This window comes from Balaenoptera borealis (assembly GCF_965194805.1).
Source record: "Balaenoptera borealis genome assembly, chromosome: 8".
NCBI lineage: Eukaryota > Metazoa > Chordata > Mammalia > Artiodactyla > Balaenopteridae > Balaenoptera > Balaenoptera borealis.
Window position 1 is genome coordinate 1,394,071 of NC_138865.1, and position 25,657 is coordinate 1,419,727.

At 39.7% G+C, this 25,657-nt stretch overlaps 1 protein-coding gene and 1 long non-coding RNA gene across 2 annotated transcripts in view; one reads left to right on the top strand and one right to left on the bottom strand.

Annotated features, from left to right (window-relative positions):
• LOC309633381 overlaps positions 1-25,657 on the bottom strand; it is a 364,347-nt gene that overhangs the window by 333,920 nt on the left and 4,770 nt on the right. Inside the window, exon 2 of the long non-coding RNA XR_014247482.1 lies at positions 21,858-21,985. This is a non-coding gene — a long non-coding RNA (uncharacterized lncRNA). The remainder of the gene's footprint in view (positions 1-21,857; positions 21,986-25,657) is intronic.
• The window catches only part of ANXA10 (annexin A10), a 70,124-nt gene that overhangs the window by 15,671 nt on the left and 28,796 nt on the right, over positions 1-25,657 (top strand). The window contains exons 2-3 of the mRNA XM_082402173.1: positions 13,583-13,664; positions 19,904-19,998. Coding sequence (XP_082258299.1) covers positions 13,583-13,664; positions 19,904-19,998 — 177 coding nt within the window. The remainder of the gene's footprint in view (positions 1-13,582; positions 13,665-19,903; positions 19,999-25,657) is intronic.

Consider the following 25,657-nt stretch of genomic DNA (forward strand, 5'->3'; position numbering starts at 1 on the left):
TTGAGAAATTAAAAATTACCTTTAAATACTTTAAACAATTTAAAAGCATTTTATCTATTAGTAAAGTTAATTAATGTCTCCCTGATCTTGGATTCCTTACTATGATGCCATCAATGTATTTCATTAAGGAAGTAGAAAGCTGTGAACCAACTGATGTAAAACCAGTCAAGGTACAATGTGGTCCTCTGCCTCCTTCATCCCCAGAGCAGATGATGGCCTGAGGCACAACTAATGTCTATAAAGAAATCTTCTAGTAACAAATGTGATTCCATATTTCCACCTTTATTATGATTCCATATTTTTTTCATGTTTATTGTGACGCCATATTTTTTCTTCAGTATAATTCTTTGTTTTTGCTTTTTGTGTGTGTTTTTGGGTTTTGGTGTTTGGTTTTGCTTTGTTTTAGATTTATACATCTTCACTCACTGAATGAAATAGAAATGCTTTGCAGGATACTTATGTAAAACAGTTCAAAGCAAAAATTACCCTAAACAAACTGGCCATAAGTCTAACTCTGTAAAATATATTAGTCATATGTCTATCAAAATTAATTGCAAAATTCTAAAACTTTTGTTTGGGTTAAATTTCCCTCAATAGAGAAATATAAAATTTCTTTGTTTTATAGCTAAACAACTTAATTTACGGATTATCCAGCCAAAATTTTATTTAGCTGAGAATTGTTTTTTTAAAAAACCCATATTCTCTGTGCTATGCGGCTGCTTCCCACTAGCTATCTATTTTACATTTGGTAGTGTTTATAAGTCCATGCCTAGCACAGGGAGATCAGCTTGATGCCTTGGGACCACCTAGAGGGGTGGGATAGGGAGGGTGAGAGGGAGATGCAAGAGGGAGGAGATAGGGGGATATATGTATATGTATAGCTGATTCACTTTGTTATAAGGCAGAAACTAACACACCATTGTAAAGCAATTATACTCCAATAAAGATGTTAAAAAAAAATAAAAATAAAAACATAGGCCCTTCCTGAGACTATATAGATAATTCCAGAACAAAATTTACGATATCTAGAAAACAGGCCACACTGCTTAACACGGATGCTTAATTTGTATTTTCAACATATATTTATAGGTAAAGCTTTACTGTGAACGTATGTTCATCAGATTAAATGCATGGATGTAATTAAATTTCTGCTTGTTGAGACCTGTTTTATAGTTCTTATTGAAAGTAAATGTAAATAAAGCTTGTTTGGAGATTAAAAAAAAGAAAAACATATTCTCTTGCTTTAGTTTATATTAACTCAGAGAAAAGAAAAAATGTCATACCAGCTAGAACCAAGCATTATTATAAAGGTAAAATCTGTTGGGAAAAGAACATCACGATTTTTTTTCACAGTAGCCTTTCAGCGTTTTAAAAGGAAGTAAAATGGTAGGCCAAAGAAGCCATTCTTTTTCTCATTAACATCTCAAGAACATGCAGTTCACTAGATAACATTATCACTGATTTCTGTTAGGAAAGCTAAAGAATTCTTATCACAAGGAGGCTGTTTCTATTTGTGAAACAGATTATTGGGCTTTGAGAGTGCTGGTTACTAACCTCTAAAGATATCAAATTAGAGGAGAGTGGCTGAAATCACCATTCATCTAAGAGCTGCAACCTCATTTTGTAGAAATTGTTCTAATAAACCCATGAGATGCAACTCTTCACACATTAAATGTCAATATAATCTCTATCTTAAAAGTGAAATTCAGGACTGCATGTGTTCTTTGAGTTTGAGCTATAGATCCTATATTGAATTTGCTTCCTAGTTAACCTTTAAAAAGTTGAAGTTATGATATGCTTTATTCCTCTACATTATGTTATGGGCATTCGGATATTTTAATCTTTTTGTAAGGGACATAAACAAATATGAAAGTAGCATTAGGTTTTTGAAATATGAGAATAATAATCAACAAAGAGTAAAAAAGAAGAAGAATGATAGGTAGGATATACGGGGAAAGCACTGGGTCTAAAGTCAAAACACTATTATTCTGGTCTGCCAATCATTAAGCCAATGGTGTTATATAAATATTGAGTCATCAGTTTTTATATGTAATGTAGAAATAAGAACACTTGCCTTGCCTGATACAGACTTGTTGATAACTTCAAATTAAACAAAGAACGTAAAGGCGCTGTTTAAACTGCAAAGTAGCTATACGGCAAGCAAGAAGTATAGAGCCTCCCTCACCTTAGAAAACCAGGTCTGCAAAATACACTTACACATTGTCTTATTGGGGACGTGGATATGTTTATTAGATTTAAATGTGATTTCAGGTCTCTTTAAATAATATATTATGGATGAAAATTAAAAGAGTGTTAGGACACATTATTAATTAGACTATTCATACGTAAGGTTGAGCAGTATTTTTAGATCTGCTGCATGATATTTTTATCTTCAGAGATAAGAAAAGAGCAGAAGAGACTTTAAGATATCTCCTATAGAGTGGTACACTAGGAAAAGACAGACTACCAAATATGTAACACATGATTCCATTTGGAAAAATACAATTACATGTAAAGATAGGAAAAGCACAAGAAGAGGATGTGGCAGATATTTCCTTTTGTTATAGACATTCAATATTTAACAATAATTTGTAGACAATGAGATCATAAATGATGTTTTAACTTTTTGTCAGAGATGTTCTTATTTGCTAACTCGATTATATTGAGTGTAGGTTTATTATTTAATGATAAAAAATTCCCACTTGAATTCCTTCGATGTTCAGAAGCGAGTCTAGCAGTTAAGAACACAGGGGTTGGTTTTCGAAGTCTGTGAGTCTGTTTCTGTTTTGTAAATAAGTTCATTTGTATATATATATATATATTTTTTTTTTTAGATTCAGCATATAAGTGATGTCATGTGATATTTGTCTCTCTCTGTCTGGCTTACTTCACTTCGTATGATAATCTCTAGGACAGTCCATGTTGCTGCAAATGGCATTATTTCATTCTTTTTTTGGCTGAGTAATATTCCACTGTATATATGTACCACATCTTCAAAAACAAACTTATGGTTACCAAAGGGGAAACACTGCGGGGAGGGATAAATTAGGAGCTTGGGATTAACATATACACACTACTACATATAAAATAGATAATCAACAAGGATGTACTGTATAGCACAGGGAACTATACTCAATATGCTGTAATAATCTATATGGGGAAAGAATCTAAAAAAGAATGGATACATGTATATGTATAACTGAATCACTTTGCTGTACACCTGAAAGTAACACAACATTGTATATCAACTATACTCCAATATAAACTAAAAAATTAAATTAAAAATAAAAAAAAGAACACAGGGGCTGGAATCAGACTGAGCTGGGTCTGAATCTGGGCACCACCGCTCACTAAGTATGTGATCTATGAACAGAAATTGACCTCCCTAAACCTCGTTTCATCTGTAGCAATAGTACCAACCTGGCTTGTGTGTATTTTTGATTGTTTGTTTAATTCCTTGGAGTTCAGTAGTGTAAATTAACACGATTTTGGGGACACACTGGAAACTCAATGGGTGCTGACTATTGGATTGAGGTACTAATAGTATTGAACTACTTCTGTTCTTCACTTGACTTCCTTGCACTGATTCAGCTTCATTGGGCTGAATCATTCTTATCATGATCTGAAAAGGGTATGTAGGTGGTATCTTCTTCTTTTGCCCTTTCTTTTAAATTACAGTTTGCTGGATTTAAAACTTTTGAATCCTAAATTGTTTCCTCTGAATTCTGGAAAGACTGATCAAATGCCTTCTAACATTTAATTCTGTGCAACAGAATTCTGATCCCAGTTTGATTATTTCCTTTGTAAGCAAACTTGAATATGTTGTCTCTTAAGTGTTGATTTTTTCATTAATATTCCCCAATACAGATGGTCCCTTTTCATCACATCACAAGAATGTGATTCTTTCGTTGCCTGAATTTTTTCTACTTTTTCTTTTATTATTGTTTTTCTTCCATTCTCTCTCCCAGCTGTATATACATTAAATATAATGTCCTAAATTATGTCTCCATATTTTATTGTTTCTTCCATAATTTATAATCTCATCGCCATGTCTTTTTTCCGTTTATTCTGAAAGACCCTAGACAGAATTATCAAGTAGCAATAATCTCCTTACAATCCTCCTTAGGTGGCATCAGTCACATGAAATTCTTCTATGATCTTTTACACTCTGAAACATACTCTTTCTGGTAACTTCAGTGACTTCCTTGATTTACTTAGAGAACAGTAATACCCATTGCCTTTTATTTATCCAGACAGAATGTTACTTCAGATTTCCTCATTATATCTTATCAAATGCTAACTTCCCCAAAACAGCACCAAAACACTCCGAGGACGAAGCACATCTAAGGGGAAGGTCTACCTTGATGATCTTAATAGCATCTCAGAGGGGAGGGGGAACAGCAGGATATTTATGAGGTTTGGGGGGTTTGGTTTAAGTGTATCTTTTGATGAGGGGGGGGCCTGACTGGGAATGAGCAAGTTTGTGATGTAAGAGTTTAGGATGGGAGGACACGTGGAAACAAGGATTCCAAGGTGACTGTTAATTTTCTGTTGCTGCTATAACAAATTACCACAAGGTAGTGGCTTAAAACAAATGTATTCTCTTACAGTTCTGGAGATCAGGAATCTGAAAACAGTTTTACCAGGCAAAAGTGGGGCTGTCAGCAGGGCTGGCTCCCCCTGGAGGCTCTGGGAAGGATGGCCTCTTCGGCTTTTCGAGCTGCCAGAAGTCACCCACATCCCTGGACCATGTGTCCTTCCTTCATTTTCACAGCCAGTATTGTGGCACCTTGCTTTCGGCTTCCTGTCACCTTCTTCTCCTGTAGTCAAATCTCCCTCTGCCCCCCTCTCATAAGGGCAGGTGGGATTATATTTACAGCCTCCCAGGTTAATCCAGGATAATCTCTCCATCTCAAAATCCTTCACTTAATCACACCAGCAAAGTCCCCTTTGGCAGGGGAGGTAACATTCGCAGATTCCAGGGTTTAGGAATCGAATATCTTGAGCTTTCAAGAGTAAGCGGTCATTTGATGCCATCGATTTTACTCTAATGAGGTTAAGTTTTATAGTCTTCTACTACATATTACTAAGATAAAGTTTACAGTACCTGTTATTAAGATAAAGTTATCATCAATCTCATCTTCCTACACAATTGTTTCCTCAAAACATACAGTCTCGTGAGTGAAGACGCTCTTGGATGGTAATCATAAGAGGCTGTGTGGGTGAATCCAGGTTCTTCCATGCTTTTCTTAAACTCCTTGACATCCATCTACTAAGCTGTAAAGATTTTACAGCAACTAATTTAGTAATTGGTTCGTAGTCATAAACACTTCTGCATCTATCTGAAAATATAACTCCGCCTATCTTAATATTAGTAGCTGTGGTAGACATCAGATCATTCAGCTTTATTTTGATTATATGATAGATACATCTTTCCTTTGCAAGTGTAACCCAGATGTAAGCTGCAGTCATCCTGTCCTTTACGACTCGAATTCAGTTCACAAAAATTCTTCTCCCGGTTACTCTTTCTCCCTGAAGATTCTTATCTGAGGCCAGAGGAGCACAGGGAATAAAGATCAGTGGTCCTCTCACTCACTTGAAGTGATGTTTCCATTTCTCTTAGTTCGTGTGGGAGACAGCCAGCCAGCCCATGTATGCTTTCCCTTCTCAGTGGCTGGAGACCCATCATGGGACAACCCTAATTCCTTCCCTCCTGCAAAATACCATCAAGAGAAAGCCATCCCCACCAACACTGGGCCTGGCCCCCTGCCACGTCCCACGCCAGCCCTGCTCCCCGTGGCCGGCAGCAGGCTGGCAGAACCCCGGGGGCTGCCACTCTGTGTGCCCAAAAGCGCCACCATGAGGGAGGGGTGGGGAGGTGCAGGCAGCAGCTCAGACCTTCAGAGGGACTGGCCCACACACACGAGCTGGACGGCCGGCCTCCTGCCCGCTCGAGGACATGGTCTGGGTGGCCTGCATCTGGAGCTGGAGCTGGACCTGCCAACTGCCCTGCCAGGTGCCGGGCCAGGGTGTCTGCTCTGCCTGGCTCCGTTCTTGTCCATAGCGGTCACCAAAAGAGACAGAAAACAATGGGGGTTCATGATAACAGGGGGGGTCTATACTGGGTTCTACTGAAGTTAAATATTAGACATTCTGTTCCTAAATGCACTTTGGTGACCCAGCTAATGGGAAGCTATTTTTGGCTGTCTTTCTCTAATTTCCTCAATCCCTCCTTCACACACACACACACACACACACACACACACACACACACACACACACACACAGACACACACACACACCCCTTTCTTTTTCTCTTAGGATTGGTATAAGAAGAAGAACTTATGCTTTTAGAACTTTGGTTTTACCCACAAGATCCTTTGCAAATAGAGATATTTTTCAGTTGCAAAGATGAATAAAGGGCCTCAATCGTACATGTTATTTTACATCAGTTTCAGCTCTAAGGGAAAGGGCTCCAGCCAGGGAGTGAAATCTGGATTTCAGTGTCAGCTTCACGACACACGACCCGCATGGCTTCAGACAACTTAGCCTCAGAATCTCCTCATCTGTGAAATAAGCTTAGTATCACCAGCTTCACAAGACCGCTGAGGTGATTACCCAGGAAATGCAGGTGAAAATGCCCAGAGCACAGCCCACTTGTATGAATAATGAATTTTTAAGCTGCTGGATGAGAGCAGATGTCTCTGAGTCCATGTATTTTTCTATTTAGTATTTTATAAACATTCTTAGAGCCCACTTTCTACCTAAGGTGCTGCCCTAAATGCTTTGAAAAGCAAGAGAAGAAGTGTCCCTGCCCTTCAGAAATTGAAAATTTAGGGGAAAAGGCAAATGCAAAAAATGCAAGGCCGTGGTCAACAGAGGTGCAAAGTAAACCATAGGTAATACTCGATAAAACCTGGAAAGACCCCACATAACAGGTGGAATTTGAGTTGAGTCCAGAGTTTGCCTGGAATGAGAGTAATTCTGCATCACTATCCATTCGTGTTACTTGTCATACCTCATCCCGAACTGTTTCCTGGAAATCCAAATATTCTTCCTTTATTCACGAGAACAGTCCAATCTCTAAATTTGCACAACCACTCACATTCAGGTCCGTTTTCCACAAAACAAAGGACGCCCAGTTAATGAGACTTACTCCTCTTGGAAACCTGGTAGAACTAGGAATGGATATTTTCTGCCGTGCTCCTGGCACTCGAGCAGGATGTCCTGCAGCTCTGGCACCAGGAAGAGGGCAGACAATTCCTGGGGCGGCAGGTGGGGGGGGTGGTGTCAGGAAGGACTCCCTGCACAGAGGGCCCTGGAGCCATCAGTTAAATCCTGAACAGATGTTCACGGTGGAGTCAGAGGATGCGAGTGTGTGTGGAGATGGGCACAGGTGGAGAACAATCCAAACAGAAGGGACAGAAGGGACAAGGCCACAGAGTCACTCAGGGCTGGGGTGTGGGCTGTGTGTCGTGTATAGGAGCCGAGAGGTTCAGGGCGAGAAAGTAAGACACGAACCCACGCAGACGGTCAGAGACCAGTCCTGAAGAGCACTGTTCACACTGCTAAAATATCCAATTGAGTCCCACAGTCATCTATTCTCAGTCATGGGAATGAGTTGCCACGAACACTGAAAATACTCCCATCAAGACCAACGAGCCAAAGCTCGAACGTCTTTTTCTATTCCATACACTCACGTTTTGCCCAATATATGATATTCTCACCCCGACCTATGACCATATACTCTGTTGAGTGGACGACACTGCAGTGTCCTCAAGGCTAGCACACTGGGATGTGTTTGTAAACCTAGGTGCTCCGGGGATGTTTCTTTCATGTGAAAATCAACCACCCCGTGGGCCAGAGCGGAAAACAAATACTGAGAATCACTGCTCTGGGCAGGAAGGCCTTAGGCAGAGAAGGACACAGGACGTGTCTGATCTTGGGAAGGACCATTCTGGTTGTGGGAACAGCTCGTTGGGTGCGACCCGGGGGAAGGGGTAAAGGGGGCAGTAGCAGAGGTGAAGACAAGGGGGCCCTGTGGAAGGTATTGTGGGGAGAGGACGGACGGGACTGGACTGAAGGACACACTCGTGGAAGATGAGAGAGGGTGGGTTAAAACACTGGTTAATCAACCCCCAGGGCTTGTCATGCTGAAGCCACTGAAACCGTTCAGGAAGCTCTTGTCAGACAGAAGTCAAAGGAGAGTGGGGTTCAGGGCGTCTGGAGATCCAGGGACCAATGCCCCAAGGGTGAGTATGTGCCCTATGGAAACGGAGGCCCAGGACTTCTGTAGGATTTCCTCACAGGGCTCCAAAAACCCTCAGTTCACTGGAAATCTAAGAATCTCCGTTACACCGAAACAAAGCTGAATTATTCGCTGAAACCCACATGCAGGCAGGTGCCCAGTCAGTCCAGCTGATATTTCAAGTCCAAACTCTTTAGGTTCTCAGGTTGTCGGGATGAGGGTGACTTAAAAGCCAGATGAGAGAAAGGACTACAATGTGGGTGTTGAATAAGAAGCAACATGGGTTTATGGACCCTGGGCCCCTGGGTCACTATGAGTAAATGAAATATGCATTATCCATGTACCTATTGATATGAGATGATGAACATATTTTTATCAACTTCATGAGCCATCTATATGTGACTTTTCCAGTCTGTATTCAGTTCCAGACAATAATTTTGAAATTCTTCTGTCAGTTAAAGAAATCCGTTCATTATTTAGTCAGGAGGTAGATTCTGGGACCAATTTTAAATCTACAAATCACTCATGATCTCCTGCATAGTGAGTTCATGAGGCAGTTTATTCTGTCGTTTAAAATGGGAGTGTTTTTTATTCCTGTCAAAATCTAAATTCACAAATGACTAGAAGCAAAGATTATATTTTGATTACCTTGTGGTGAGAATTCAAATGGAAATGACAGACACTGGAACTTATTTTGCCTGCGACAAGTGATACTATTTCTAAATCTGACCATTTTCAAGGTAAAAAAATAATTTTACCATATACACATTATTTTCATGTCACATTGGAAAGTGTCCACTTTTTCAAAATTTCCATTTTGCTCTAAGATGTGAACAAATTAGGAACACGTACATTAAAAAGGACTTTGCTTTAAAGGTATACATACTGAGAAATACCTGACACAACAGTCTCTTACTCTTTCAAAAGGTTAAACTAACGTGACTGGGTTAACTTAAAATACACCTCAAAAATTAGTTAAGTTAAATTACACTCGGTCAACAAGCAAACTGCATTCATCAAGAACACACAGTTTGCTTCAGTTCAGGTGTGCATTATACCTGCTAGAGGTTCTGAATTAGCCATGCCTACAACCTCTATCACTTCTTTTGGTTTCTTTCTTTACGTGGCTGTAGAGTGGAACTCCAATCAGATTATTTCACTCTCTTGCTTAAAAAAACACTCCATGTCCCTTGGTAATCACGTGACAGCTCACCTCTATCTTTGCTTCTCACCCAAGTCACTGTCAAGCCAGACGTGCCCCATTAAATAGGACCATCTCCCACCCCACACCCTCTTCTCCAGGACAATTCTCATTTGTCTGATTTGTTTGTCTCTCTTCAGTTTTCCTAATACAAACAATAAATATGATCAGTATAATGATTTCAAGAATCTGCTTAATTCATGTACATTCTGTATTTGTTTAAAAAAAACAAAAAAAAAAAAACAAAAAGAAAGTTTATCTTATTAATTATATATAAAGCCAGGTCATTTGGCCAAAAATCTCAATAATGAATTTTTTTAAAGCAATCATTTAACTTAAGTGACATCACCAGTGAATGAGAACATTTTAAAAAGATGTCTCACTGCATAGAAAATCACACATAGTTTTGATGTACCCTCTGCAGACAAGGGACATAAAATATAATTAGAAGGATAAGGAATGAAACCACAGAACAACTACTTGTATGGCAGCAAATTATAAAACAATACTGTACTTGACATAGGCAAAGCCCCAACTTTAAGAACTGTATCAAAACTTATCTACGAAATAAAAACCGACTCACAGACATAGGGAACAGACTTGTGGTTACCAAAGGGGAGGGGGAAGGGGAGGGATGGACTCGGGGTTTGGAATCAGCAGATGCAAACTAGTATATACAGTATGGATAGACAACAAGGTCCTACTGCAGAGCACAGGGAACTCTATTCAACATCGTGAGATGAACCATAATGGAGAATATAAAAAAGAATGTATATATATATGTATAACTGAGTTACTTTGCTGTACAGCAGAAATCAACACAACATTGTAAATCAACAGTACTTCAATAATAAAAAAAGAACTGTATCAAATAGAAAAATGTAAGATACTAATGAAAAATAAAAGGGCCGTGAGCGGTAGGGAAGTTTAAGAAGCTCTCAGTGTAGACTGACGTCATCAGGGAGCCTGGTGTTGGGCGTGAGGATGCATAGAGTGTGGCCGAGCACAAATACTGGAAAACAGTCCAAAGAAAATCGAGGAATACATACCTACAGGCGTATTGTAATCACTCGAAAAACGTTTTATGGCCCAAAGCAATTAATCAATCAATTAATTTTTTCAAATAATTGTTTAATTCAGGGGACAAAGTTAAAACTGGTAACTGAACTGCTTCCATAGCTTAACTGGTGAGTTCAGTCAAAATGGTGCCTGACAGATGGTGGCTGTCAGGGACGATGTTGGTCAAAGGTACAAACTCCCGGATTTGAGGTGAACAAGTCCTGGGATGTCATGTACAGCATGGTGACTCCAGTTTTCTTTTTTTTTTGAATTTTATTTTATATTTTTTTTATACAGCAGGTTCTTATAAGGTATCCATTTTATACATATTAGTGTACATATGTCAATCCCAATCTCCCAATTCATCACATCCAGTTTTCAACACTGTCTTGTATACAGGAAAGCTGCTAGGTCTCAAATGTCCTCATCAGAACAAAAGGGACGTGCAAGGTGAGGAGTGTATTAACTCACCTTACCGTGGGGATCACTTCACAGTGTACACATGGATCAAGTCACATTCTACACCTTAAACTTGCACAATGTTACATGTCAATTATATCCCAATGAAACTGGAAAAATATGACCATTAAAAGACAAAGTCAGCATCCCAATGAGAAAATAAGTAAAAGGAACACTAAATACGTGTCTTACATGGAATAATGTTGCTCACTTGAGCTTAACTGAAGTATAATTGACATAAAATGAATATAATGATTTAATACGCTATATAAATGGGCATGAACGACAAATACTATAAAACTATTTCCTGAATTACTAAACATTCACAATGTTTTTTTAAAAAAAACATTTTTAGTGTATTCGTTTAAGGCTAATTGATAAGGAGATAATTTTAAGTGGCAAAGGATATTGGAACTGTAATAAATAAATAAATGAATAAATAATTTTTGCATTATACTGTAAAAAGACATTGTACTAGTAGTCTATATAAGGATTAAAAAAACTGTGAAGAAAAAAACTGTGGACTCTTATTTCACATACAAATTGTGTCTGATAAATCACTATAGACAGTTCTAAATTTATGTATACTTTCAGAGCTTTTTTTTTTCTTTTTTCTATCTTTCATTTGTTTTTTTGTGCAAAAGATAAACAGTTTCATTTTGTAGCACATACTCCAGTAGAAAACTGGGGGATCCTAGCCTGGCCAGGAATGAATGTTCTGTTTTGTGATGGACATTTCCACACTCGGTGCTGAAATTGCCTAGATAACTTACACGTATTTAACAGTATGTCCCATTGTTTTCAAATACATTTTCTCTATTATACTTTAAAACAGTCCTTTGGTTGAGAGCACACAGCAAGACTAAGGTCACCAGGCATTGAATGGTACTGCCCCTCCAGACTTGTCCAAACAAGCCTTCTAACTCCTGACACAGGGAACTAAAGTATCTCTTTTCCATGCCTCAAAAAACCTTTAATATTTCCAATGGAAAAAAAAAAAAAAAACAGAAAAAGCTACACAGACAAAAAGGATTTAGTAAAAGGCAGTGACAAATAGCAGAAAAGAAATTTTACATTTAAAGGCATGGCTCTTCTTTCAAAAGTTTAAATCTTAAATTTCTCTAGGGTTATAAGATTCAAAACAAAATGACTGAGGTGAGGAGAACTCAATCAGGAAATTTATTTTAGAATCTGATCTCTGAACTTAATTTAGTAAATATAAGAAGAATCATAGTCTATTTTCCTAATAGAATCTCAGCCAATGGGACTGGCTAGTGAATAAGGGAGATAAAACTCATGATGTCTCCTAATAAATAGCTTCTAGAATCAAGAGTTGGCTCAAGAGAACTTAGTTTCTGGATCATTTCCAATAAGCTTGAAATATTAGAAGGAAATTGGACATTGGTTTGTAAACACAGGCACGGGCATCATAAGATGCAAACTGTGTTCATATTTTAATTACATATGTCTGTCCGTCTAGGATTTAAGAAGAATGTTTCACTAATTTGGTTGTACTTCTATGTACGAAAATATGTCCATATTACAACTACTATATGGTTTCCAGTCTACTTCAAACAGGCAGCTTCCTGTTTATTAACATCAGTCAAGTGGAATACAAATGGAATTGAATTCTTAGTTTTAACTCAAGTGAACAGTTTTCTTAATCCCCCAAAAATCTTTTCATAAATATTTTGGCATTGGTATATGCATATTTCTTGGACTAGAAGTTAGGTCCAGTCTTTGGCTCATAAATTAATTAATTTTCTGCTGTTAGACGATGGGCCCCGGAAAACTTCACCTTCTGCAAAAGAGCTCAGTGAACCTGCCTGCTGAAGGCCTGGAGACCCGTTTTCTACAGGAAGACATTTTTCCCAATGTTTCTGGGCAAACTCACGACAAACAGGGGAGAGCTCCCCTTCTTAACACACTTTGGTGGTCTGAGTGTCATACTACACAGCCCAGTCCTGCTGGCTCTGTCTCAAATAAGCGACTCAAAGCCTCACCTACGTCTTCTGCCATTTTATTATTAGCACGAGGGAGAACTTAAACAGAGAATCATCACAAGTTCACGTCTTCCTCTGCAGCTGCAGGCTTTGCCAAAAATCTCTGCCCCATCTTCATCATGAATCCCTAATCCAAATTCAGATGTTTCAATGTTCTCTAATATGATTTCAGGACCCCTGAATTGTTAAAAAAAAAAAAAAAAAGCTGTGGTGGTGAACTGCCACTTATAACTCATTTAAATGGGATGAATCCCCCAATTCATCTCTTTTCAGTTTCTATAAAATAGTCTCCAATTTCTAAGAAAATGCTTAGTGTTTACTAAGAAGACATGTATTTATCTGATTCTTACACTTTTCTACTATTAGTTCTAGTTCCTCAGTTTCCTAGATGGACAATAGATGCCAATGCAGGAGAAGCCAATAGACTAAAAAGAACACAATTAAGTCTCTGCAATTGACATACAATTAACACATTTGTTTAATAGACCCGTGTGTATGTCTTAGAGTAATTCAAACATGTAGAATGTACTTTTGTTTTTATTTATCTAAAAAAATGTTGAAACCTTTGGTGTGCATTGCTGCAATCCCTTTCTCTCTGACTCTCCCCACCAGGTGCAGGGAACCATCTTTCCGGCTCCCAATTTCAACCCCATGATGGACGCCCAAATGCTGGGGGGAGCACTCCAGGGATTTGGTAAGCCTGGTGATTTCTAGCACCTTTCTTGGTCATTTTTTTCCTGTGCTTTACCTTGTCTTAAGACTGTAACATGGGTGTAAACAGCTGATGTCTAACGGAAGGCAAACACAGATTCAAACAAAAAGCTGGGCAAAAAAGTAGAACAAGAAAAATAATAGAAAAGATCAACAGAATTGCCTCTCGCAATTGCAGATCTGATCTTGACATGTTTTTGCCTTAGATTCTTAAATGCCTAACAACTAAATGAAATTCCAAACCAAAACACTTAATCTGGGATAAACATCCTTTTTCGCCCTTGTTTGTTTGCTAGCCTGTTTCCTTTGAGACTTCCACGTCCGGCCAAATCAGACTTCCTGCTGCTCCCCCAGGGGATCTGCTTTTCCACATCCTTGCAAACTGGCCCAGTAATCCCCCTGCCTGGAAGGCTATATTCTTCTCCCATCTACTTGGAATTCAAATTCTCTTCCTTCAGGAATCCCTTCAATTGAGCCTTCCTCTTTGAACCCTTCTTTGCCCTCCAAAGAATATCAGTTGTCCCAAGCCCAGCACCTGCTTCTGCACTGTCCTGCCTCTGACCCCACCTCCACCAGGCCTGTCCCCCACCCCCCACCTCCCCATCACCTGCTGACTGGCCTCTGAGCTCCCAGGGCGGGAGGCTGGGTCAGGTGCTTGTAAGTGCATGTCCAGTGAATGAACTAGAGTTTAGGAAAGGAATGTAGAGAGAAGCGGGAAATTGTTGAGTTCTTTTTAAAAAGATTTAATCTTTAAGATATGATATGGAGCTGTTAAACATCCAACCTGTCATAAGGGGACATCTGGTGAGCACGAAGATAAACACTGACAACAGAAAGGAAACCTTTGCATGAAACATACAAAGCCTTTCATGGGAAAGCAAGCTCTCAGCTTTGAAGACAAGGTCGTCTTTACACGACCTATACTGTGTGTGTGTGTGTGTGTGTGTGTGTGTGTGTGTGTGTGTGTGTGTGTGTGTGTCCACTAGCAGGACCCTGGAGGAAAACAATAAAGGACTTTGAATATGCTCTAAAGTCAACTTTAAGAGTCCGCAATGCTTATGCCTTTTAAAATATTAATCATCGCTAGAAAAATCTGGAGACAGGGTAACAAACAGTTATGGATTAACTTTTTCTTCAGGAGAATGATTTTTGCTTTAAAACTATAAATCAGAGCAATCTATTCACTGAAAAATTTTCTTTGTGCCAGTTTCAATTTTCCTGTCATCGCAATTTTAGGTCAGAATTCGGATTCATTTTGACCCGTGTAGGTTTTTGCTTGTCAGTGTTTTAGCTGAAGAACTTCAGGAGGTTTTGGGTTTGACGGCACACCTCTGCTGCAGTATGACAGAGCAAGAACACAGCTCAAGACGCTGTGAAAGTGTGTGCATCCTGACGCCCCTGGCAAAGGGCGATCGAAAACGACAATTGCAAACGTTTTCCTTGGCTACGGTGGGTTTTCTCCAGCTTTGCTGAGACACAAATGACCTATAACATTGTGTGAGTTTAAGGTGTACCATGTGATGATTTCACAGATGTGTATTTTGCTAAATGGTCAACACAATAAGGTTAGTTTACGCATCCTTCTTCTCACAGAATTACCATTTTGTCGTTATTGTTATGGTGAGAACATTTACTCTCTACTCTCTTAGCCACTTTCAAGTATGCAATACAGTATTGTTAACTGTAGTCACCATGACGGATGTTAGATCCCCAGAACTTATTCCTCTTATAACTGGAAGTTTGTACACTTTGACCGTCATATCCCCCTTTCCTCCATCCCCCAGCCCCTGGCTGTTTCTATGAATTCAGCTATTTTGGATTCCATGTATGTGAAATCATACAGTATCTGCATTTCTCTATCGTATTTCACTTAGTGTAATGCCTTCAAGATTCATCCATGTTGTCACAAATGACAGGATTTCCTTTTTGTGGCTGAGTAATATTCCATTGTGTGTGTATCATATCTTCTGTATTCATTCCTTTGTTGATGGACACCTAAGTGGCTTCCATGTCTCAGCAATTGTGAATAATGCTGTAATGAGCATGAGGGTGGAGATAACTCTTCAAGATAGCAATTTCATTTCCTGTGGATAAATACCCAGGAGTGGAACTACTGGATCATATGGTAGCTCTATTTTTAATTTTTTGAGGAACCTCCGTAATGTTTTCCATAGTGGTTGCACCAATTTACATTCCCACCAACAGTGCAGGAGGGTTCCCTTTTCTCCACATCCTTGCCAACACTTTTTATCTCTTGTCTTTCAGATGATAGCCATTCTGACAGGTGTGAGGTGGTAGCTCATTGTGGTTTTGATTTGCATTTCCCTGATGATTAGTGATGTTGAGCATCTTTTCGTGTACTTCTTGGCCATTTGTACATCTTCTTGGGAAAAATGTCTATTCAGGTCCTTTGCCCATTTTTTCAATCAGATTATTATTTTTTTTTTTTTTACTATTGAGTTGTATGAGTTCCTGATACATTGCAGATATCAACTCCTTATCAGGTATATGATTTGCAAATATTTTCTCCCATTCTGTAGGTTGCCTTTTCACTTTGTTGATTGTTTCTCTTGCTCTGCAGAAGCTTTTGAGTTTAATGTAGTCCCACTTGTTGGTTTTTGACTTGGCTACTGTGTTTTACATAGAAAAATCAGAAAGCAAAGATATTCTCTGACGCAAATGGAAATGAGTAGTTTTAAGAAAAATTGTCTTAAGTTGTATAACAATTCACCAAGGAAAAGCAGTACCTCTCAGGTAACAATCTCTAACAGTGCAGTCCACTTGCCAAGTCCTAACTGCGACAAGCTACTTCCCCTACCCACACACTCTTAGAACAACTGTGTTTATTTTGTCTCAGTTAACACATATAATTTCCAGATCACGCCTATGAGATCCTGGGCAAGGGGAACTATTTTTAACCTATATGCCTAACTCATGGTAAAGCTGCAGACAAGACAAAATGAATCTTTGTGAAACACTGGGTGCTATTTAGACTAGGCCTCCTCACCTGCCCCAGGCCTTACTCACCACCAATATGATGTGAGTTGTAGGGTGTGTGTAGACCTTCCTTACAGAAGTGGAGAGAGTTTCCCTCTATTCCTAGCAGCTGAGTTTTCCTATATTTCCCCTAGAAGCAGTCGTTCAGCATTTACTAATTCATGCTCACGGTGACTTTGTAGAAACCTTTCACTAATAACAAGAATCAACTGTACATCATAAAAACCTATAAGACTGCTATGGTTCACCATGTCACATTTTTCTGTTAAACCATAGGATAGCAATTATCTAGAAATTCCTGCCCCTAATACAATAGGACAAGAAAGAGAAATAGATACGATGATTCTAAAAAACAAATCAAAATTCTCTGAATTTGCAGAGGACATTATTAATGTATCTCAAAATTCAAGGTAATCAAGCAAAAGCATTATTAAAAATTATGAGAGTCCAATAATTTTTCTGGATACAAAGTCAACATAAAATTCAACATCATTTACTTCATTAAGCAATTATGTGTTAAGAAACAAAGTAAAAATAATATAGCTTGAAATATCAATAGAAATGCAAATACGAATAATTTCAACAAACTCAAGTTTCTTGTTATTTGCCAAAGCTCTACAAATCTTTACTAAGTCCTTTAGAAAAGAAAAACACATAAATAATTCAACAGATACATCATGTTAGTGACAGAAAGACAATTTCTCTAAATTGATTCCTAAGTTTACAGTTATTTTAATTGAAATTTTAATAATACTTTTGAGATCCATATGAAATTACTCTGAAATATCTCTAGAAGGATAAATGAGCCAGAATTGCTATGAACTTTGAAAAATGGAGAGTAATTCAGAGAGGTAGGTTGTGGATAACCCCAACAGAACAACAACGAAACCCAGAAGGCTACAAACATTACAGAAGTGTGGCGACAACAAAATCAACAATGGATCCAACTGAAAAACCTTCTATTTATTATTAAAAATACGTTCATCTGGACCGCCCATCACGCAGTCAGCAGATCCCTTCGGAACCACCTAATGTGCCTTGGCTCCAGCGCTTAACCTGGGGCCCCGTGCACCTGCTGCTCTGTGCCTTTCTCTACAGGCTGCCCTTGCTCCCAAAGCCGAAATCCCAGGCTCTGGAGCTGATCCTCTGCCTCCCTCCCTCCATTGTGCGCTGCCGGACCATTTCTCTCGCCTGCATAAATACCTCGCTCCCCCTGTAGGTTCTTCCAGGCACGGTCATCCGTGTACACCCAGTCCCTTGCCCTCATTCACTGGATGCTTTCACATGCAGCTCATCACTTTCCCATGGTCCGAACACATCCAGGATGGCTTTAACTTCCAAAAAGATGATCTGCTTAACATCCTAGCGCTTCAGCTCGTTTTTCTCCTCATCTCCATAATTTGTCAAAGAAAAAGCATACCACCCAGAATTCAACAGGCAGGGAAGCCTTCATGAAAGAGGAGAGAGACTGAACTCAGCTCCTCTGAAACAAAAGGCAGGCGAGGTCTGAGCCCTGGGATGTTCTAGAGGTCACAGGGGTGGGGGCCTTGGTCAACACAATGAGGACTTCTGAGACTGCTCATTGGCACTTAGGGTCCTGCCTGCCACAGAGGCTGGGAGACAGTGGCTCTATCTTTCCTGGCAATTATATTTCAAAGGGATGCATCCCAAGTCCTTGAGAAAGGCATTTCTGGGCATTAAAACTGGCAGGTGGTTGGGAGAAGATTTACGTCTTGAGGAGAAAAGAAAGAATTTACAACTGCAAGTTTTCTGAAGTAAATGCTCTCAGAAAGAAAGAAAGAAAGAAAGAAGGAAGGAAGGAAGGAAGGAAGGAAAGAAGGAAGGAAGGATAGAAAGAAGGAAAGAAAGAAAGAAAAGAAAAAAGAAAAGAAAAGAAAGAAATAGAGGTCAAGGGCTTCTAATCGGGAGAAGTTTGTCTGAATTTTGGTCAAGCTGAGGGAATGCTAACACCTTCTTGGTTACTCTACCACCACTAACGTTGCAGCTAAATTTCCCTGAAGCAGCTGTGCATTCAGGTGTTTTTTCAGGTTCATGGGTTGGTGCAGGAGGAAGTGGGGGCCTCAGAGCCCAGGAGCAGAGCCTCTGTTATGGGGAGGGGCCGCCCACCCCTGGGCAGGGGCATGGCCCCCCCTCTCACAGCCCCTTCCCCAGGACTCTTCCTTCTGTTGGGGTCTGGACTGAGGTATGAGGCAGATGCGCCCCTGGGCTGAGCAGCTGGGGTTTGTCAAGCAGACTAAACTGGAGCTCTGTTTTCCCCTGACACTCCAAGGACAAAGTTAATGGCAGGAGCTGAGCTCTGCTGAAGAGGTGAGATGACCACATCTATCACATCTCCTGAGGTCAGGGAAACCTCTCCAAGTGCACATGCACAGAGAGGCTCCTCGGGGGTCAAAAAGGGAGGGGGCGCTACCCCATAACATGTGTTGTCAAACCTCCCGTTAGCCTCAGCGCTGGAATCCACCTTGGCAAAAAGATGTGCACACATATCGGGAGGGCCCTGAGACAGGTCAGATGTGGGAAAAGAAGGGAGATAATTGGCCAGAGGAGAACAGAGACCTGGAAGAACTGCCCCATATAAGTCATTTAAATCACCTCTCCTCGTTCAGGACTCCTGCACTCTTCTCTGGGTGTGTATTTGTGCTTTGCTTCTGCTCTTGCAGCAAACTGCTTCTTTTTTCTCTTTGCACATACTATGCTTCCAATAAACTCTGTGCCTGCTTTACAATGTCTCTTTGTGGAATTCTTCCTCCAAAGAAGACAAGGACCGGGATCCTCTCACCTGATGACATCAGGACCACAGCAGTTACTTTTGTTGTAATGTACATTTGTTGTAAGTCATATTGAACCGTACAGTAAGAAAGACACGGGGCCGATTCAAACAGGAATCAGCTTGGTGTTCAGGGAAGCCTTTTGTTGGTGGGGTAGGAGGGGTGGTGGAAGAAAGACCACATTCTTCACTCCTCTGTATTTTTATTGAATCCTTTTAAAGGAAAATCTGTAGTTGTAGCATCAAGAGGAGAGACAGGAGGTACCTCGCCATGTCAGGGGCTGCCCTGTGACTTCCATTTGAGTTGGAACTGTTCCCTGCCTGCTGGAAGCACCACGGGGACAAGGCCTGCATGCTGGCTTTGATCCCTGGACACGGAGTTCTTCCTACCTGCAGGGTAGCAGCCTCACGACTCTCCAAATACGCCTCTTTTCCAGGCTGTGACAAGGACCTGCTGATCGACATCCTGAGCCAGCGCTGCAACGCCCAGAGGCTGGTGATCGCCGAGGCCTACCTGAGCACCTTTGGCCGGGTGAGTCCCTCCGTCCCCACCCTCTTCCAAGGAAATTCCTGAGAAGCCTCAGAACTGGTACTGTTACCCTTTTCAGCCTCCGATTACAAAGGCTTCTGACTTCACCAAACATCAGAAACAGTTCTTCTGCCCCAAATGTGTTGCACAGAATGTGGGAAAGAGACACATCAAACGTGCCTGTCATCCCACCAGCCCTTTCTCAGAAATTGTTCAGCTTCATAAAGTAAAAGTTCTGATAGCCTGACACCACCAGTTGGTCCAGTTAGGCTAAAAACACCCCTGCGTCAAGCTCTAGGGAAGGTGCACAAGGGGCTGATAATCCAAGGCCCCAAAATAAGACTTTTTCCTGCAGTTCTCCAGAGTTCCTCACCCACCTCTCAACCCAAGCAAATTCCGCACTAGCTTTTCTTCCCACAGCTGCAGTTAGAGCCCATTAGAAGAGAACGGCACTTAAAAATAGTTTCAGGCAATAAAACTACCCACAGTGCTTTAAAGTAATCACACCCAATTTCAAAGCAAGTGCCATTAAAGCTTTCTTTTGTTATGCATTTAAACCACAGATTCAGAACAAAAACTCTTCAGGCCAAAAGGACCTGGAATAGCAATTTCTTTGTCAACTGAGCATTATCTATGAAACACCATCATAAATCTTATTCTGTAACGTTAGTCCTTAAAAACTTACTCAATCTCCAAACCTCAGTCTGAACAACTACAGTGCACAAAACAAAGGTATACCTCTGCTTTAGAATAAATGACGAGTCCAAAAAGCCACCACTACTCATGAAATTAGCTGAATTAAGCCGTAGTTGGAAACCAGTTTTGCTTTTTTTCCAGGTAAAACTGTTACTTTTCTTATGTTCCTATGACACCAGTGCTAGTTTTCTTTTGAAAGAGAATGTAAAAGCTATACAAGTTGCAGTATTAGTAATCCAATATTGTTTTAATATGCATACTGCCATAAGAGAGGTCATTTTTCAGTAAATTTTTAACCCAAAACTTTGCATATATCTGTGCTTTTCATAGATCAGGTTAACTTAGGTAACAGCATTACTTTATCACTCTCTACAAAATTACCCTAAAACAGATTAAAATAATTAAGAAATGAGGTGCTTACAACTCATCAGACAACGGATCCTCCAGGGGAGAGCACTCACCACACGCCCAAGGTCTCAGAGTGGTCAGACCCCCTGTGCTGAGGTCCCTGGGCACCGGGGAACTTAGGGACCCTTAGACGAGCTGATAGGGGCCTCTCTGCTCTGAAATGCCCCATCAGACATCAGTTACCGGGTCTCATAGTCACTTTTCCTGTCGCGTGTCCCTGGCTCACACTGTCCTGATTTGGGCCTTCACCATGTGGTATCCAGATGGATGTGGAAATGGCCCTCACCCCCAGAGCTGCTGCCCCCCAGCCCTTCCCCTGGGTACCCCCCAAATTGAAGACAGAAAGAGTCCAAATCTAAAACTCCACTCTCCTGCTTTAATCCCTGAGCGTTAATCTCAATTCCCCTCACAAATATCCGTCTGGGCACCGAATTCAACCCACCTGCCAACAGGCTCACCGAGTCCCCCAGCCCCTCTCTTCTCCACACCTCAAGCCGGCTCACCACCTCCTGCTTCATCCACCGCATCAAAGGCAGGCCCTGCGGTCTGCAAACTGACAGCAGGCTGCCCGGCCCGCCTGGTGCTCCGTGTACTCCAGGGCCCGGACCTGCACAGCCAGGCCACCCCAGACGCGCATCCCTGACACCTGACACCGTTGCACCACAATCTCTCCAGCTGCTGCCCCATCCTCTCCTGCAGGCGCCCAGGTCAGGCGGCCATGCTGTCCTCCTCCCCGCCAGGTGTTCGGGTTTACTTACCTCCTGACCCCTCGGCCATCACCTCCTGGAAATCAGGGACCGGGTTACTGGCCACCATCCTTCCCTCCAGAGTCCTGCCTGGGTCTGACACAGAACAGGCACTGCGTTTATAGAATTCCACTCTGCCTCTAAGAAAAAAGGAGAAAAAGAAAAACATCACTTTAGAATCCAATAGTTAAAAAGAACACTCACAAATTGCCTAAATTTCCCTTTTCCCTCCTTCCCTGCTCTGGCTGCGCTGGGGTCACCCTGCCTGACCTTGGTGAGGGCTTCCTGACCTCCCCCACTGCTCACGTTCAGAATGATTTCTTCCACCTGGACAAGGTGTGTCTTCTGCTAGCTTTCCCTTTCTGCGGGAGAGTTTACAGATTCTTGTATGTTAATCATTGATACTCTTATATTTTTATTAATGTGAATAATCAAGATTAGAGGGAATTATTTTCTTAGCTACTGAATAAGGTACAATTCTAGGCATGTTCCATAAATACCTATTATTATATACTTGACTCCTGTCTAACAGCTCCCAAGTTCAAAAAGGAGGTAATAAAAATGCTAAAGGAATTTTTTAAAATTTCAATAGAAATGCAGATCACTGTAACAAGCAACTAGAAACTATAAAGAGGAGCCAATCCAAATTAGACAGCTCAATTGCTGTGACAAAAACTGAACTAAAAGCAATGAATAGCAGACTAAATAATGCAGAAGAACAAATAAGTGATCTGGAAGATAAAATAATGGAAATCACCCAATCAGAACAGCAGACAAAAAGACAAATAAAAAAAAAGCAACATACGAGATCTATGGGATAATATAAAGTGTGCCAACCTATGCTAAATAGGGATCCCAGAAGGAGAAAAAAGAAGAAAGGGGATTGAAAATGTATTTGAAGAAATTATGGCTGAAAACTTCCCAAACCTAAAGAAGGAAATAGATATCCAGGAACAGGAAGCACAGAGGGTCCCAAACAAGATGAATGCAAAAAGACTCACACCAAGGAATATCATAATTGAAATGGCAAAAGTGAAAGACAAAGAGAGGCTCCTAAAGGCAGCAAAAGAAAAACAAAGAGTCGTATACAAGGGAACTCCCATAAGGCTATCAGCTGATTTCTCTGCAGAAACTCTGCATGCCAGAGGGAGTGGCAATATATATTCAAAGTCCTGAAAGGGAAAAATCTGCAAACTTGGATACTCTACCCAGCATGATTATCATTTAGAATAGAAGGAAAGATAAAGAATTTCTCAGACAAGAAAAAGGTAAAAGAATATAGCAATGTTAAATCTATCCTAAAAGAAATATTGCAAGGTTTTCTCAAAATAGAAAAGAAACAACAATCTTTTCAGGAAAGGCAAATATATAAAAGGACTGAAGATCACTTAAATAGGCCAATACATAGATTAAAAACAATCAAAAATTTTTGTAAAAGTGATTATAACTACAATTAACAGCAAAAGAATAAACATGAAGATAAAAATAGAATGTCAAAATTACAAAATGTGGGAAGGCGAGTAAGAAAGTGTAGATCTTTTAGAACGTGTTTGAGCTTATATGACTATCAGTCTAAAGCAAGTAGGTATGGTTAAGGGTTAACATACTTGAAAATCAGGGTAATAACAAATCAAAAACATACAAGAGATTCACAAAAACCAAAAAGAAAGGAGCTCAAGCGTAATACAAAAGAAAATCATCAAATCGCAAAAGGAAAAACAAAAAGAAGAAGAAAGGAACAAAAAAGAATACAAAATCAACTGGAAAACAAGGTTTGAAATGGCAATAAATACATACTTATCAAAAATTACTTTAAATGTCTATAGACTAAATGCTCTGTTAAAAAGACACAGAGTAGCAGATTGGATAAAAACAAGAACCTAAAATGTGCTGCCTACAAGGACTCACTTTAGGGCACAAGTCACACAGATTACAAGTGAGGGGATGGAAAAGATATTTCATGCAAATGGGAATGACAAGAAAGCAGCGGTAGCTATACTCATGTCAGACAAAATAGACTTTAAAACAAAGGCCATAAAGAAAGACAATGAAGGACACTATATAACGATAAGAGGATCAATACAAAAAGAGGATATTCCACTCATTAACATATATGCACCCAATATAGAAGCACCTAAATAGATAAAACAAATGCTAACAGATATGAAGGGAGAAACTGACAAAAATACAATATAGTAGGAGACTTTAACACCCCACTGACATCAATGGACAGATCTTCCAGACAGAAAATCAATAAAGCAACAGAGACTCTAAATGACACAATGGAACAGTTTAACTTAATTGACATCTAAAGGACACTACATCCAAAAAAATACCAGAATACACATTCTCTAGTATACTTCATATACTAGGATACAAAACAAGCCTCAAGAAATTTAAGAGGGTAGAAATTATTTCAAGCCTCTTTTCTGACCACAATGGCATAAAACCAGAAATCAACCACAGAAAGAATGGGGGAAAATGATCACATGAGGACTAAACAACATGCTACTGAAAAACCAATGGGTCAATGATGAAATCAAAGAGGAAATCAGAAAATACCTCAAGACAAATGGCAATGAAAACACAGCCTTACAAAATCTATGGGATGAAGCAAAGGCAGTTACAAGAGAGAAGTTCACAGTGATACAGGCCTTCCTCAAGAAACAAGAAAAATCTTAAATTAACAACTTAACCTACCACCTAAAAGAATTAGAAAAAGAAGAAAAAACAAAACCCAAAGTTAGCAAAAGGAATGAAATACTAAAGATCAGAGAGGAAATAAATAGAGATAATCAATAGAAAAAAAATCAATAAAACCAAGAGCTGGTTTTTTGAAAGGATAAAAAAAATCAACAAACCTCTAGTCAGGCTCACCAAGAAGAAAAGAGAGAGAACCCAAATAAACAAAATAAGAAATGAAAGCAGAGAAATATCAACTGATACCACAGAAATACAAAAAAAAAACTTGTAAGAAAATAGTTTGAACAGTTATATACCAACAAATTGGACAACCTAGATGAAATAGGCAAGTTTCTAAAAACATACAACCTGCCAAAATTGAGCCAATAAAAAACAGATAATTTGAACAGACTGATACTAGAAGTGAAATAGAATCTGCAATTAAAAAAAAAAAAAAAACTGCCTGCAAACAAAGTCCAGGACTGGATAGCTTCTCTGGGGAATTCTACCAAACATACAAAGAACTTATACCTATCCTTCTCAAACTCTTCCAAAAGACTGAAGAGGAGGGAACACTCTCAAAGTCATTCTATGAAGCCACCATCACCCTGATACCAAAACCAGACAAAGTCACTACAAAAAAACAGAATTACAGGCCAATACCTTTGATGAATATAGATGAAAAAGTCCTCAAAAAATATTAGCAAACCGGATCCAACAGCATATAAAAAGTAGAATTTATTCCACGGTCACAACAATGGTTCAACATATACAAATCTATTAATGTGATGCACCATATTAAGAAAAGAAAGGACAAAGTCTCAATAGACACAGAAAAAGCATTTGATAAAATTCAACATCCATTTGTGGTAAAAACTCTCACCAAAGTGGGTATAGAGGGAACATGTCTCAAGATGATAAAAGCCACTTATGACAAACCTACAGCCAACATAATAATCAGTGGTGAAAAGCTGAAAACCTTCCCACTAAATTCTGAAGCAAGACAAAGATGCCTACTCTCACCACTTCTATTCAACATAATATTGGAAGTCCTAGACACAGCAATCAGACAAGAAAAAGAAATAAAAAGTATCCAAATTCAAAGGAAAGTGGTAAAATTGTCATTATAT